Source organism: Scomber scombrus, chromosome 18 (genome assembly GCF_963691925.1).
Source record: "Scomber scombrus chromosome 18, fScoSco1.1, whole genome shotgun sequence".
Taxonomy (NCBI): Eukaryota; Metazoa; Chordata; class Actinopteri; order Scombriformes; family Scombridae; genus Scomber; species Scomber scombrus.
This window is the reverse complement of record NC_084987.1, coordinates 14992192-15004704: the sequence shown is the minus strand read 5'-3', so window position 1 is coordinate 15004704 and position 12513 is coordinate 14992192. Positions and strand designations below refer to the sequence as shown.

General features: G+C 41.2%; 1 protein-coding gene across 3 annotated transcripts in view; it reads right to left on the bottom strand.

Moving 5' to 3' along the window:
* The window catches only part of cep112 (centrosomal protein 112), an 81640-nt gene that overhangs the window by 55047 nt on the left and 14080 nt on the right, over window positions 1-12513 (bottom strand). For all 3 annotated transcript variants that reach the window (XM_062438526.1, XM_062438527.1, XM_062438528.1), the window contains 5 exons: window positions 10437-10591; window positions 10055-10184; window positions 9828-9920; window positions 9563-9622; window positions 8390-8469 (listed from right to left, as the gene is read on the bottom strand). In XM_062438526.1, coding sequence (XP_062294510.1) covers window positions 8390-8469; window positions 9563-9622; window positions 9828-9920; window positions 10055-10184; window positions 10437-10591 — 518 coding nt within the window. The remainder of the gene's footprint in view (window positions 1-8389; window positions 8470-9562; window positions 9623-9827; window positions 9921-10054; window positions 10185-10436; window positions 10592-12513) is intronic.

Genomic DNA, 12513 nt, shown 5'->3' with positions numbered 1-12513 from the left:
GTGCATGGATAATTACTCCCCCGTGGACAGACAAGCAGGAGGAAGAATGATTTTTTTGGCTGGTGGGTGTGACTTAAAACCAATTAGAAGTACAACTATTACAAAATTACAACAGTCACACAACGGGTGGTGGGGGAGGACTGAGACGCTGTTCTCCACACATTTATCTGTGTTTAACAAAGGAGGACTGCCAAGTGTATGCGAGAGAGTGTGCGTGTGTGTGTGTGCGTGTGTGTTACAGTTCATAAAAGATACGGTCCATTGACACAGTCCTGTTAGCATAGCAGGTGTTCTCACATACACCCACAGAAACACACCACTATAAGAAAAAAAGCTATTATTACAGGGAAACTTATATTAACTGATTAATACTCCCCATAATCAAAGTAACATCAGTAAGTGTAACTGCACAGTATGAATAAACAGAAACAGAGAAAGACAGAAGAGATAAAAACAGCAAAACTAAAAGGAGGCAATAAAATGAAAAGAACAGGGGCAGAGGATTGAAAAAGGAATGTGCAAGCTTTCTCTCCTCTTTATAGTGTTCTGTCTCTTTGTAATTTTGGTCTCTCTCATGTCGGACATCAAACGACAAAGAAATTGTTTTTTTTTCCCTCTCCCAATTTTGTGTACTCTGTAATTATTAATCAGTCTCGTTGCATGAGTGCCTTCCGGGCTCAGACAGACACAAAGGCTATGTGGGGAGACTAAGATGGAAAAAGAAATAAAGAGGAACGAGAGAGTGAAGATGGAAAAGAGGATGTCACAGAAATAGCAAGTTTAACTTCCAAGGCAGAGCAGAAATGAATTGGGTGTGTGTCTTGCTTGAGAGATGACGGAGCGCACACACGTGTGTGTGTGTGTGTGTGTGTGTATATATATATATATATATATAGGTCTTTGTTCATTAGCAACAGACCCAAGTGACTGACAACTCTACTCAAAAAATGTACTATGACTAAGTTGGAGCTGGCTGCTGGGCCTTTACCTCTGAGGATACATCGAAAAAGTCACTGCAGCTAACTTCAAGTATATGACAGATTGTAACATATTATGCTCTAAAGCTGAAGAGAGCGGGTGAACACATGTCACCTTCAGTGATTCCTGGGAGAATAACTGTGTGTGTGCGAGTACTTTTGTGTGTGTGTGTGTGTGTGTGTGTGTGTGTGAATGCGTGTGGTCACTGGAGCGGTAGACAGTGTGTCACCATCAATAACAGAGTGATGAGGGTGAGATGAGAGGACAGAGAAAAAGACTCAGGGAGGCCTGGCAGGGAGATACAGAGAGGGAAAGGAAGGAGAAGGGTGCCAGCGCCAGGGCGGCCCGTTGGCTTTAAATGGATCCCTGGTCAGAAAAGTGGAAGGAGAGGAGGCTCAAATTAAAGATGTGCCTTCTCCATAGAGGAAGTCCTCTCATCCCTCAATCCTAAACGGCTGTTTAAAGGGGAGGAAGAGAGGGAGGCAAGGAGAGAGCAGTGTTTGTGCTAGAGAGGGTGAAGGAGCTTCCGCCATCCAGCCGCCTGGCAGACAGGAGGGGTGCAGGGATGCCGGCGTTTTCCGGACTGCACTAACCACACAATGCCACGTGCTGCCTGTGTGTGAGTGTGCACCACATGCTGAATATACAGAGACATACAAAACATGTATACATATATAAACATTAATATACACATGCAGTTAATACAAGAGTACACATTAAATGCACATAGAAGCAACTCTAATTGCTTATGCAAATATTCTTTTCATGTAAGCAGAGTATTTAACAATTGCACGGGCTGTGATGTGGGTGGAGCAGCGCATGGAAAAGACTGACGAACAGACTAGAATGCATGCTTGCATGTGGATGCCTCTGGTCGCTAGTATAAAAAGACAGAGAGTCAGAGTGTGCGTGCACGTGTGTTCATGCAAGTGCCCGCGCATCTGCGTCTGTGAGCTCATCCAAACGGAATGATAACGAATCCACAGACACATCAAAGGGGCCTGGAAAAAAGAGGGAGCACATAAAGAGAGAAAATGCAAAACTGAAATATTCAGCGCCCTCTGAAGAGAAAATAAAACAGGCTTGGTTTTCATCCGCATCCCCAGAGAAAGAAAAAGCGAGAGAGAGAAAAAAAAAGGCAGAAACAGACGCAGAATAAGAGACAGACCACAAATAAGTGAACACAAAAGGGGGACTGCACAAGGGCAAGAACATATTAAAGACAGAGAGAAAGAGTTGAAAGAGAGAGTAGAAACAGAGAATCATTGAGCGTGATGGCTTTTTAACTGCCTACAAATGCGGCCTGTTTATAAACAGCATTTCACATCAACATGTGAAACAAAATGGCCACATACGTTAAAAATAATGAGGCATCGATACACACCAGTCATGCCGGTGATTGTGGATAATTGTCTTCTCACCAGTATACTACCACTCTCTTAAAATAAGTTAGCATTAGAAAATGTTTAACTCTCACATTAAGCTTCAACCTTATTCTACTGTTTTGAGTCACCTCTCTGTGGTTTATTCTACTTTTTTCCCGTATTTATACCAGTTACATACAGTTTGAGTATAGCTTCTACCTTGCTCAAGTGTCACTGAACACAACAGATGACATTTCAATTAATCTGCAAAAACTGTCTCCCATCAAACCCCGGGGGTGGAAACCTGTGATTTTGCCTCACACTTGGTAGCGCATCTTACCTCAAAGCAAACTAACCACCCGAAGCAGAGGAGAGAGAGGGATGACAAGGGGTCTGTTGCAGTCCAGGCTGACAGTACCATTATGTGGTTGGATAAACACGAAGGTGGGAAAAAACTCAAAAACACACAACATGTTTGTCTCATACTTCAAAATGACTCTGGGGTTTGGTCAGTTTTGCCAAGTAAAAATTATTTTTTAAATTTAATATTCAATTTAATAATATTATATATTCTACTTAAGAATGCTAAGGATGTAGAGAAGAGAAAAGAAGTGAAGTGACGTTACTCATGTAATAATTCGGAACAGGGATTTTCTTGCCTTCGCTGTGCATTTAGATACTATATGGCCTCATGAATTATGCAAGCTACAGCATAATATGCTAAATCAACCAGGCACTAGTCCCAAAAGTAAATATACTGTATTTACATATCTCAAACATTACACAATGTAAAATGTAAAACTTTTTTTTTTAATGAAACAATGAAAGCCCTAAAGACTGAGCAGATTGAGCTGTTTCAGTGCATGAATTAACTGAGCCTGCTTTTGCATGAATTCATTCTGTCTGTGCATATTTGTAAGTAAGGCTAGTTTAATGAAAAAATGTCAAATTTATTTATGCGTGGCAATCACGTAGGCATGGCGAGGCATCTAAAACCATTAAACCATGATATGATTATTTCACAATGTCAATCTGAGGCACATATTATGTCATTATGAGACGCTGGCATTATCGGATAAGACTAATTATAACTGTAGGAACTTACTACCTGCTTCAATAACTGTGCATTTAATTAAAAAGAAACACTGACTACACGTTCTCATTAGACATCATTTAACTGTTACCAGCTTAGCTCTACATCCCTATTAACTTTAATCCTCAATGCTAGAACTGGATTTTCTTGTTGAATTTTTAGTTAATTCTTTGTTTTAGGTTAGCATTCATGGCTGAAACTATATTTATGCATTAAATAAGTCTAAAAAATAGAAATAGTTTCTCGTGTTGGCAATAAGTGAGGTGGTAATTGTCATTTAACTCTGACAACAGGGCCCAGTTAAAGAGGTCTTTACAATGTTCCTTTTGTCAGGTTGGTGGTATTGAATTGGCGCTTAACCCATCTCCATACACTCCTTTCTATGCAGTTGCCATGGGAGTAAATATTGAGCATGAAGCTTTTCATTATTCAGGATCCATACCTCCACCTGCTCCTACACTTCAACTCCAACTGTGGCTGCCTAGCCTCCACTAGGCTACCACTGGACCCTCTCTGGACCACACCACCACCCCTGCCTCCCTCCATCCCTCCTGTCATGGGAGAGGAATGCTGAGAAAGATAAGACCACTTCAAAGACACACACAGATGCATACGGTATGCATCTGAACACAAACACACACACTAGAAAGAACATATTGGATGCATCATACACCTTTAAGAGGGGAGGAGCACTATCTCGTGCATGCATGTGGACACAAATACTGAGAAAGAGACAAACAATGAAAACACAAAGCTAGACATAGTCTGCCAAAATTACTGTTTCACTTTTCAAAAGCTGACTGTGGAATCAATTAGGTCTTGCTTGATGGTGTGATACCTGTGAAATCTGTTGTGTACACAAAAAAACATGAAACAATAGAAAAGCAAGAAACTTTAAATTAGGAATGAACACGATTACCGACTTTGCACAAGAGTTGGTGTAAATTCTGGGATAAAAATACACACCATGACACATCCCATCACACAACCGGTGTATAGCCACTCACAAAAGCGAGCCCACTTCTCTCCAGCTGCCTGAAGTAGAAGCTGTTTCTGCCACTTCAAACTGTAAACAATCAAACTGAGCAGAAGTTACTGCTGAGACACAGGCAGGATTGCTACAACCCATGCACCACACCTTAGCAGGCACATGGTTTTGATAAAGCCAGTTGGGTGCCAAGCAGAAAGAAGGGGGAATGGAATGGTATGGAGGGGAGCATGGAAAAAAATTACAGCCTCCTCACAGAGAGAGAAATACCATATCCTACAAATAGACCAGCTGTGTTTCTTTTCCCCTACTTTAACCATTCAGGTGATTTTCTGATGTATTTAAATTGTAATTTGGAGTTCATTGTTATGAAGGCAGGCAAGCTTTTCCCCAGATGAGCTCCCTCTCCCTCTATCTTTCCTTTTCTCTGTGGTGCATCTCTCCATCTCTATGCTAATGCCCTGTAATGATCTGAGGCACGTCGGGATAAAAGAAGAGGAGAAAAACTTGTTCTCGACACATCTTTATAGTGCTTTCTGTTGTTGTTGCTCTGGTAACACAGACCTAGAACTCAAATTGACGCAACAATGCTTATTTGCATGGCAGGACAGGGTGATTTTCTTTTTGTACTAGAAAGAAAGAGTGGGCGTAAACCATGGAAGGAAAGGGGTGTGGACAACAGCTATATGCTACATACGAAAGATGGGAATCAGAACTGCCAACACATTCAGCACTGAAAATGAAATATGTAAAAAATATTTTGAAAAATGTTATAAATAGATCTATGCTGATATACCTTAAGAAAACGTAGCATGGATCAACATGCACATATCAAATACACATTGTAACACACCATACATACCGCACTGTCTGGCACATGGAAGGCATGTTGAGCAGTTCTACTTGTTTAATTTTATCATCCATCCTCCCATCTTCACACACACACACACACACACACACACACCCCTGCGTGCGGTCTTGCTTTGACTTTGAAGTTCTCCTGGATCGCCTTTAAAGGCCCTCAGTGTTGCCACGGCAGCAGGCAGGTAGCAGACATCAAACTGCTTAGCAGTGTGTGTGTGTGTGTGTGTGTGTGTGTGTGTGTGTGTGTGTGTGTGTGTGTGTGTGTGTGTGTGTGTGTGTGTGTGTGTGTGTGTGTGAAGCCTGAGTACTTAATTAGCTAAGAGCCTGATGGGCCACTTGCCGTTTCTCAGTGTTTAACACTAAACGAGGGAATGACTGGCTCGTTACTGATACTAACAACAAGGATAATTCATGCACAAACGGATCTGTCTGCTGCGTTTAAGCTTGTCCTCTTGTTGCCAGGCTGACAATGACAAGCACAAACAATAAGCAGGCACAATCATCAATGTCCCTTTGCAATCTTTACGCTGAATGCTAAAAAACTGGTAAATTTGTTTTCATGTCGCTTCACATTGTCAGAAACACAAAGCAACAGTAATACTATCCACATTCTACAACTCAAGACAATGTCATCCTCATGAAAAAGATGTGTCCTTTTTTTAGAGACCGCTTAAAAAGTGTTAAGACACAAAGTGCATTCAGCCATGATGGACCCAAGAAAAAGCAAATATATCCATGCACAACCCCTTCTTTTAAATCCACTGCATCTGACTCTGTTGGTATTATATTGTGACAAACAGCTGAAACCCCTCAAGGGGGGAGATGGGACTGTGAGTGGACTTGGCCATGTACAGTATGGCTGGAACTGGAGCTGAAATTGTTGAATGGGCTGAGCCGGTGGTGTTGTGTTTAATTGTGCAGAACACATTCTAGTTCCACCAGGGAAACTGTAATCTACTTGTAACCAAGTAATGTTGTCCTGTATGGGATTAATTACCCAATGGAATGTACTGACTGGCTGACTGGTTGGTTGGCTGGCTGATTGGTTGGAGTCTGCTGAAATGTAGGCTGTCAGCAGAGTGGGCTTGTGTAGTTTTGGAAGGGAAGGGAGTGATAGAGCTAAAGTGTAAGAGTAGGAAGTGGAAGGGTGTCAGAAAAATCTCCCCTATTTACACACCCAACAGACAAGGAGCTCCATTAACACTCACATACAAACACATTTTAGACAAATGTTCACTATCCTTTTAAACAAAGTGTTTCTAAGCATTACAAGCTCTGTAGAACTGAGAGGAGCTGCAGACTTGGGTGATAATTGTCTGTGAATTCATCACTACGAACAACAGATCCCACATAACACACTGGTGTTAATAAAGTTGGATATCATCTGCAAATAAGTGATGAGCAACATCAAATCTGTTTATAATCCCAAGGGCAGCCAATATAGACAGAATTACAGGAGCCCCAGAACCAAACCTTGTGGGACACCACAATATAGAGGAGAGGGATCAGACACAAAGTCACCAATAGAGATGGTAACACTTCTGTCACTGAGATAAGATTTAAACCAGTCTAGTGCTATGCCTGATATGCCCACCTAGTCACGTAACCTCTTTATCAGGATACAATGGTCTACTGTGTCGAACACAGAACTGAGGTCAAGTAGTACTAAGACAGAACAGTCACCCATATCAGAGGACAATAAGATGTCGTTAGAGCCCCAGAAGAGCAGTTTCAGTATTTCAGTATTGTTTCCAAGACCGAGATTGAAATGTATTATAAATATTATGCATCTCAGATGCAGCAGTGAGTTGATTGGCCAAAATCTTCTCTAATTTTTTTTTTTTTTACAAGAATGTGTGTGTATAAAAATAACAGAAGATCACCCTATCCCCTTAAAATTCAGGCTGGATGATTTTGTTAAACTTGTCTTACTTTTTCTTATCATCATATCTCACATCTGCAGTCTGCAACATACTGTATGTTAGAGGCTAATGATATTTTCCAGTTTATTAGGTTAGTCAGTGAGTCAATTTAATAGTAGTACAGTAGGTTTGCTAGTTTCCTCAAGATAACACAAATGTCTAGTGCATACAAAGCTCTGATCTTCTCATCACGGTATCCAGGCTCTCAATTCTAAAAGTGCTACTCACAGTTATAAAAAAAGATCAAAGAGAGCGGTGCAAGGGTTGGCTTGTTAAAGTCAAACTCCACCTTAAATCAGAATTCATACACAATGTTCTTATGATCAAAGAGTAAAGTCAGTAACATAAACAACTCTAATAAAGTTTGAAACCACAAAGTCGAGGATCCAATGTGCGATACTAAAAAATTGTAAAGTATCATGCTCCACAAAAACGGTATGAATTTTCATGACCAAAAGAGACAACTCTGCTGTAAACAGTATTATATTAGAAAGTAGTTTCATAAATGTGTTTGTGCACTATCATGTTTTCATACACATCTTGCTCTGACTGTATTCAATTCGATTCCATCTGTAGGATTTATTGTTGCAGCTCACAATCCACATCTGCAAAACACACACACACACACACACACACACACACACACACACACACACACACACACACACACACACACACACACACACACACACACACACACACACACACACACACACACACACACACACACACACACACACACACACACACACACACACACACACACACACACACACACTGGCTGACATGCTGATGGTATTTCTTACAGCATCATGTCAAACCTTTGGCTAGGAATACAAGAGGACCACACACAGATTTTAGAGTTTACTTATTTGATTACTGCTTAAATAAATCAGAATACATAGAGTCTGTTGGTGCAGCTATTTGTATTCAGAATTGGGTGGTGTATCCAAAGTAGGATGGTCGACTGTTAGCAACATCAGCCCCACTAAAGAGACAGGCTATAGGTTATATCACAGGAAGGTTTTTGGGCAGTGTGGTTGATTAAAGCATTGTCTTCCTTTTCAATAAAATAAAAAAAGGCTGCTAAAGAATTTCATACCAAAGATAATAAAGGTGCAGCTCTAAATAAAAACCTTTTAAAACATTTACAGTGGTTTGGGCTTTCTCAAAGCCTTACCTGAGTGCATCTTCGAGTCTGGCAATCTTCCTCTTAGCTTCTGCTCTCTCTTTTTCTGCTTCACTTTGGGTTGCCAAAACCTGATGGAGAGAGTGAGAGTAAAAGAATGAGAGAGGTGTAAGTGAGTGCAAGAGCAGACACCATCAAACATCACTCAGCAAAACTCTCCTGCCTGTGACCTTGTGCATCTGGTCTCGTCTCTTCTCTCTATCACCCCATCAAAAGTACCATCTGAGCATATCTGTCTGCATGGAGGGCCTCTCACTCTATGGTGGCCACATGGGCCTTTCTCATGTCCAGATGCCATACCTTGCACTCCTTCATTTACAACTCCTGTGGATTGAAAAGGGGAATCTTTCAAGGGGAAACATTGTTTTCATCTCCAGTCACCTTGCATAAGGAAGATGGAGACGAGGAAAAGTGGAAAAGTTTGTGTTTTTGATGAAAATAAGAGCTTAACTACCAAAACTACACTTCTAAAGATTGTTGATTGAAATTCTCCCTGACCCTGAATAAAGTGCACAGAGGCCTACTAAGTTCTTGCAGGTGTATATCAGCCTGAGGGGCCCGGGTATGTATGCCAGCCTGCTAGCAATACACACACACACATTATAAGTGTGGCACTTTGAAGATGACCCAGGTGCAGTATGGTCTTTAAACCTGATCTTCATCTAAGAAGTCTGGTCTGGTCCGGTCGGGCCGTGCTCAGATCATTAACAATGGCTTCTGTACTTTATGGTTTATGACTGCCCTATTGCTTTGAAGAAGGTCTCTCAGAAGTAAAGAACTCAATGCAGGGGCAATTAAGTGTACACCCTGGTACACTGACAGTACATACTCAAGACAGACAAATGTCTCCCTTTAAATGTCTTCGGCTAACTGACTCTACATGTTTATTTGGATTTGCTTATGACTCCCATTCTCAACTCTCTTTCCATGATTAGCCTTATCCTAAATTACAAAAATCCTGTTCACTTTTCTGTCCAGTACATCTACCTGTTAATCTCAGCTTTGATTTTACGAGAAGAGACGTAAAATCTAAAAGTACGGGGGAACCAAACCCGGCTTTGATCTCCACTAATCACTTTGTCCAGGGCTCTTTTAATGCAACAAAGACAAAATCTATGGAAGTCAATGGATCTGTTTTTCCCAGAAGGAGAAAGTATACACTACCTTTTTCTCACAGTTGCTCTGCAGTTCGTCTTTTTCCTGCTGAGACTTTATCTCTTGATCCTGAAAGGTAGAAAGGTAGAAGAGTTACATGTGACAAAAGTGATACTGAGACACACATCCACAAAGACAACCCCATTTTGAAGACTTCCATAGCTGGAATTGCTATAGTGACAAATAATAAAGATGCATGCAGACACAGAGGCATGTGCACATTTACACATTAAAATACGCACACACTCCTATCCTAACACCAACAAGCTCATACCCTGAATTGTCTCTGTCTTTGATGTTCACTGTCCAGGAGCTGCTGTTTGAGCTGAGCTATAGTTTTCTCAAAGTCCTCCATCACATCAGAGGTCTGGAAGACAGAAAAAAGAGGATATTTCTAGACGGCTGAAACTGGTAGAAAAGTTTGGTATTTTGTATGAATTAACAATATATTTAGCAGGTTGGTGGGGAAAGAAGGGGCAGTGCGCAATGTGTAAAATGGACCTTAGCAGCAGACAGAGCATGCTCCTGATGTAAGTGGCTCATGTCAGTCTCGTGTTTGGCTTGGAACTTCTGCAAGGTCTGCTCGAACTGCTCACTCTGCTGCTTCTTCTCTTTTTGCAGGACCATAATTCTGTAGACAGTAAAGAGCATGACAGGGTGGTTAATACGCAAACTGACATGCTCCTAAGCCAACATAACAAACTGAATCAGGAGTCACTTTACCTGCCTGTTTCTATAGATTTGTCTTAGCACATTTCAAAGATTTCTTGGACATCTTACATGCACTTTGATTATAAAAACATGTGATTTGATAATGATCCTTAACATCTCAAGCAGCTCTTTAATCCCTCTCTATTTCATTTCAAGTCAAACAGCTCCTGACCGTCTGCTGGCCTCCTGTAGTTCGGCACTGATGGATGCAATGTGGATCTCCAACTGTGCCTTCTCCTGTGTCACCTTCTGACGCAGCATGTTGCCCTTCTCCACCTCCACAGACTGCTGCTTCACCCGCAGCTCCAGCTCACGCACCGTTTTCTCCTGGATCACAAAGATACACAAGATACCAATAAACCATACAGCTTGGACCACTAAAGGCAGTAGCCTGAGAAAATGTCATGGGTCACAGACCTGCCTGCTCCCATAGTGAAATCAGACACAGAAGTCTGTTTTTTGCTAAATGCAAGAATGTGGCTGACAATGCAGCTAAAAACCCCTGTGACCTGATCCCTCACTCTATAAAACAGTCATTCTGAAATGATTTCATAAAATGTTAAACGTTTTTATTGCTTAGAAATTAAACATACCTTGTGTTGCATTGTGTACCTGAGACCAGGATCTAAACTTAAGGTATGACTTAAAATATACTTTTTTTGCATCAAACATCTCCTCTATACAAACTGTACCAAAGGTCAAACCAGCAGAAACCCTTCCACTTGCTTGCTACAGAGTGTAAGATATTATCAAGTGAAAATGTTCTAAAAAAACACCTGTTTTTTCTCTCTCTAAATCTCTGTTTTGCTCTTTCAGTCTACAAAACTCAAGTGTAGCAGTTTCTGAAGCCAACTGCTGTGTATTTGAAAACTTTCTGGAGCGTTAACTCCAAGCTACTATTTCACCTTGTTGCCCTCATTCTGACTTTTGGATCAACGCACAGAAGTTTAAAGAGGACTTTTTCAGTTCGGATATTTCGTCATTATTTACCTTTAAAAAGGTCAAATGTTATGATGTCCGTATATTAGTAAAATGCCTCAAATACATAACATACTGTTAAGAGGGACCTGTTTCTTTGAAAGCAGCAAGTAACACTCGAAAACAAGTAAATTCCAGCTGAAACTAAATTATCTAAGTCTCAACTACTTAAATGGCACAGTTTTTGACCCCTTGTGGTGCTGTGGAGCAGCAGTTTCATCCACATGTCCCTGTGTTTGAGTATCTCATGCTCAAACAACACGCACACAAGGATTTACATGCACAAAAACCTGAATGAATATTCATATACTGTATTTTTAAGGCTGAAATTACATTACTCCACCATACAGTAACATTACTGAGTGATTTCACTGTCGTTACTGAATGTCAAGCACTCAATCACAATCATGATCGTCAATAGAGACGATGATCAAAGTCCAGCTGATGCAGACAGGTTCTTCCGGCACTGTTATGATGAAAAGAAACGTTCCCCCCTCGCATACTGTCCCCCAGCATGTGCGTCTTTGTGTGTGTGCATATGACAGCATGGAATGCAGTGTGGGCAGACTGATAAAGGCGATGACGGGACCCTGATTAAAGATGGAGTGTGCTAGTCGATCTAGATGATGACAGAGGCTGGCGATGACAGGAGGTAGAATGACTGGAGAGGAGGGAGCGGTGTGTTTGAAAAGAGCAGCGCCCGGTAAAACTAGTGAGAGAGATTTTTTGTCTTTGTGTTAGCAATGTAGAGTGCTAAGAAAAGGAACAAGGGGCCTGTGTTGTGCTGGGACGCGTGCTGACACTTAGGCCTTTGGCAGGAGATGAGAAGAAGCACCTCTCCATACTGAAGCTGGACACACCTGGACACACTCAGTGGGAGCAAATTACGTCCCCTAATTAGGTGTCTGGGAAGGAGAATTACTAGGTGTGAAGTGCAGCCACATTATGAGCCTCGTTCCCCTTCAGAGATTTCAAAGTGATAAAGCCTTTGATGATTAAAAAAAAGGACACGTAATTCGTAACAAGAAAGTCATATAGAGTGATGGATAACCTTTTACAGTTTTTGTATCAGAACTAAGGCCAGCAACTAGAAGATAGCCTTTGTCACTCATCACCTGAGGCAAGGTAGTCTTGTGTGCAAGGCTGTAGCCAGGATTTATCAAATACCGAGGTCAAAAATGAGACTACAATTTATATGATTATAAGGAGTAATCCATGATGTATTTATACTGCTTTCTTACTGTGCATTTCTCAATCATGGTCATTCTTGT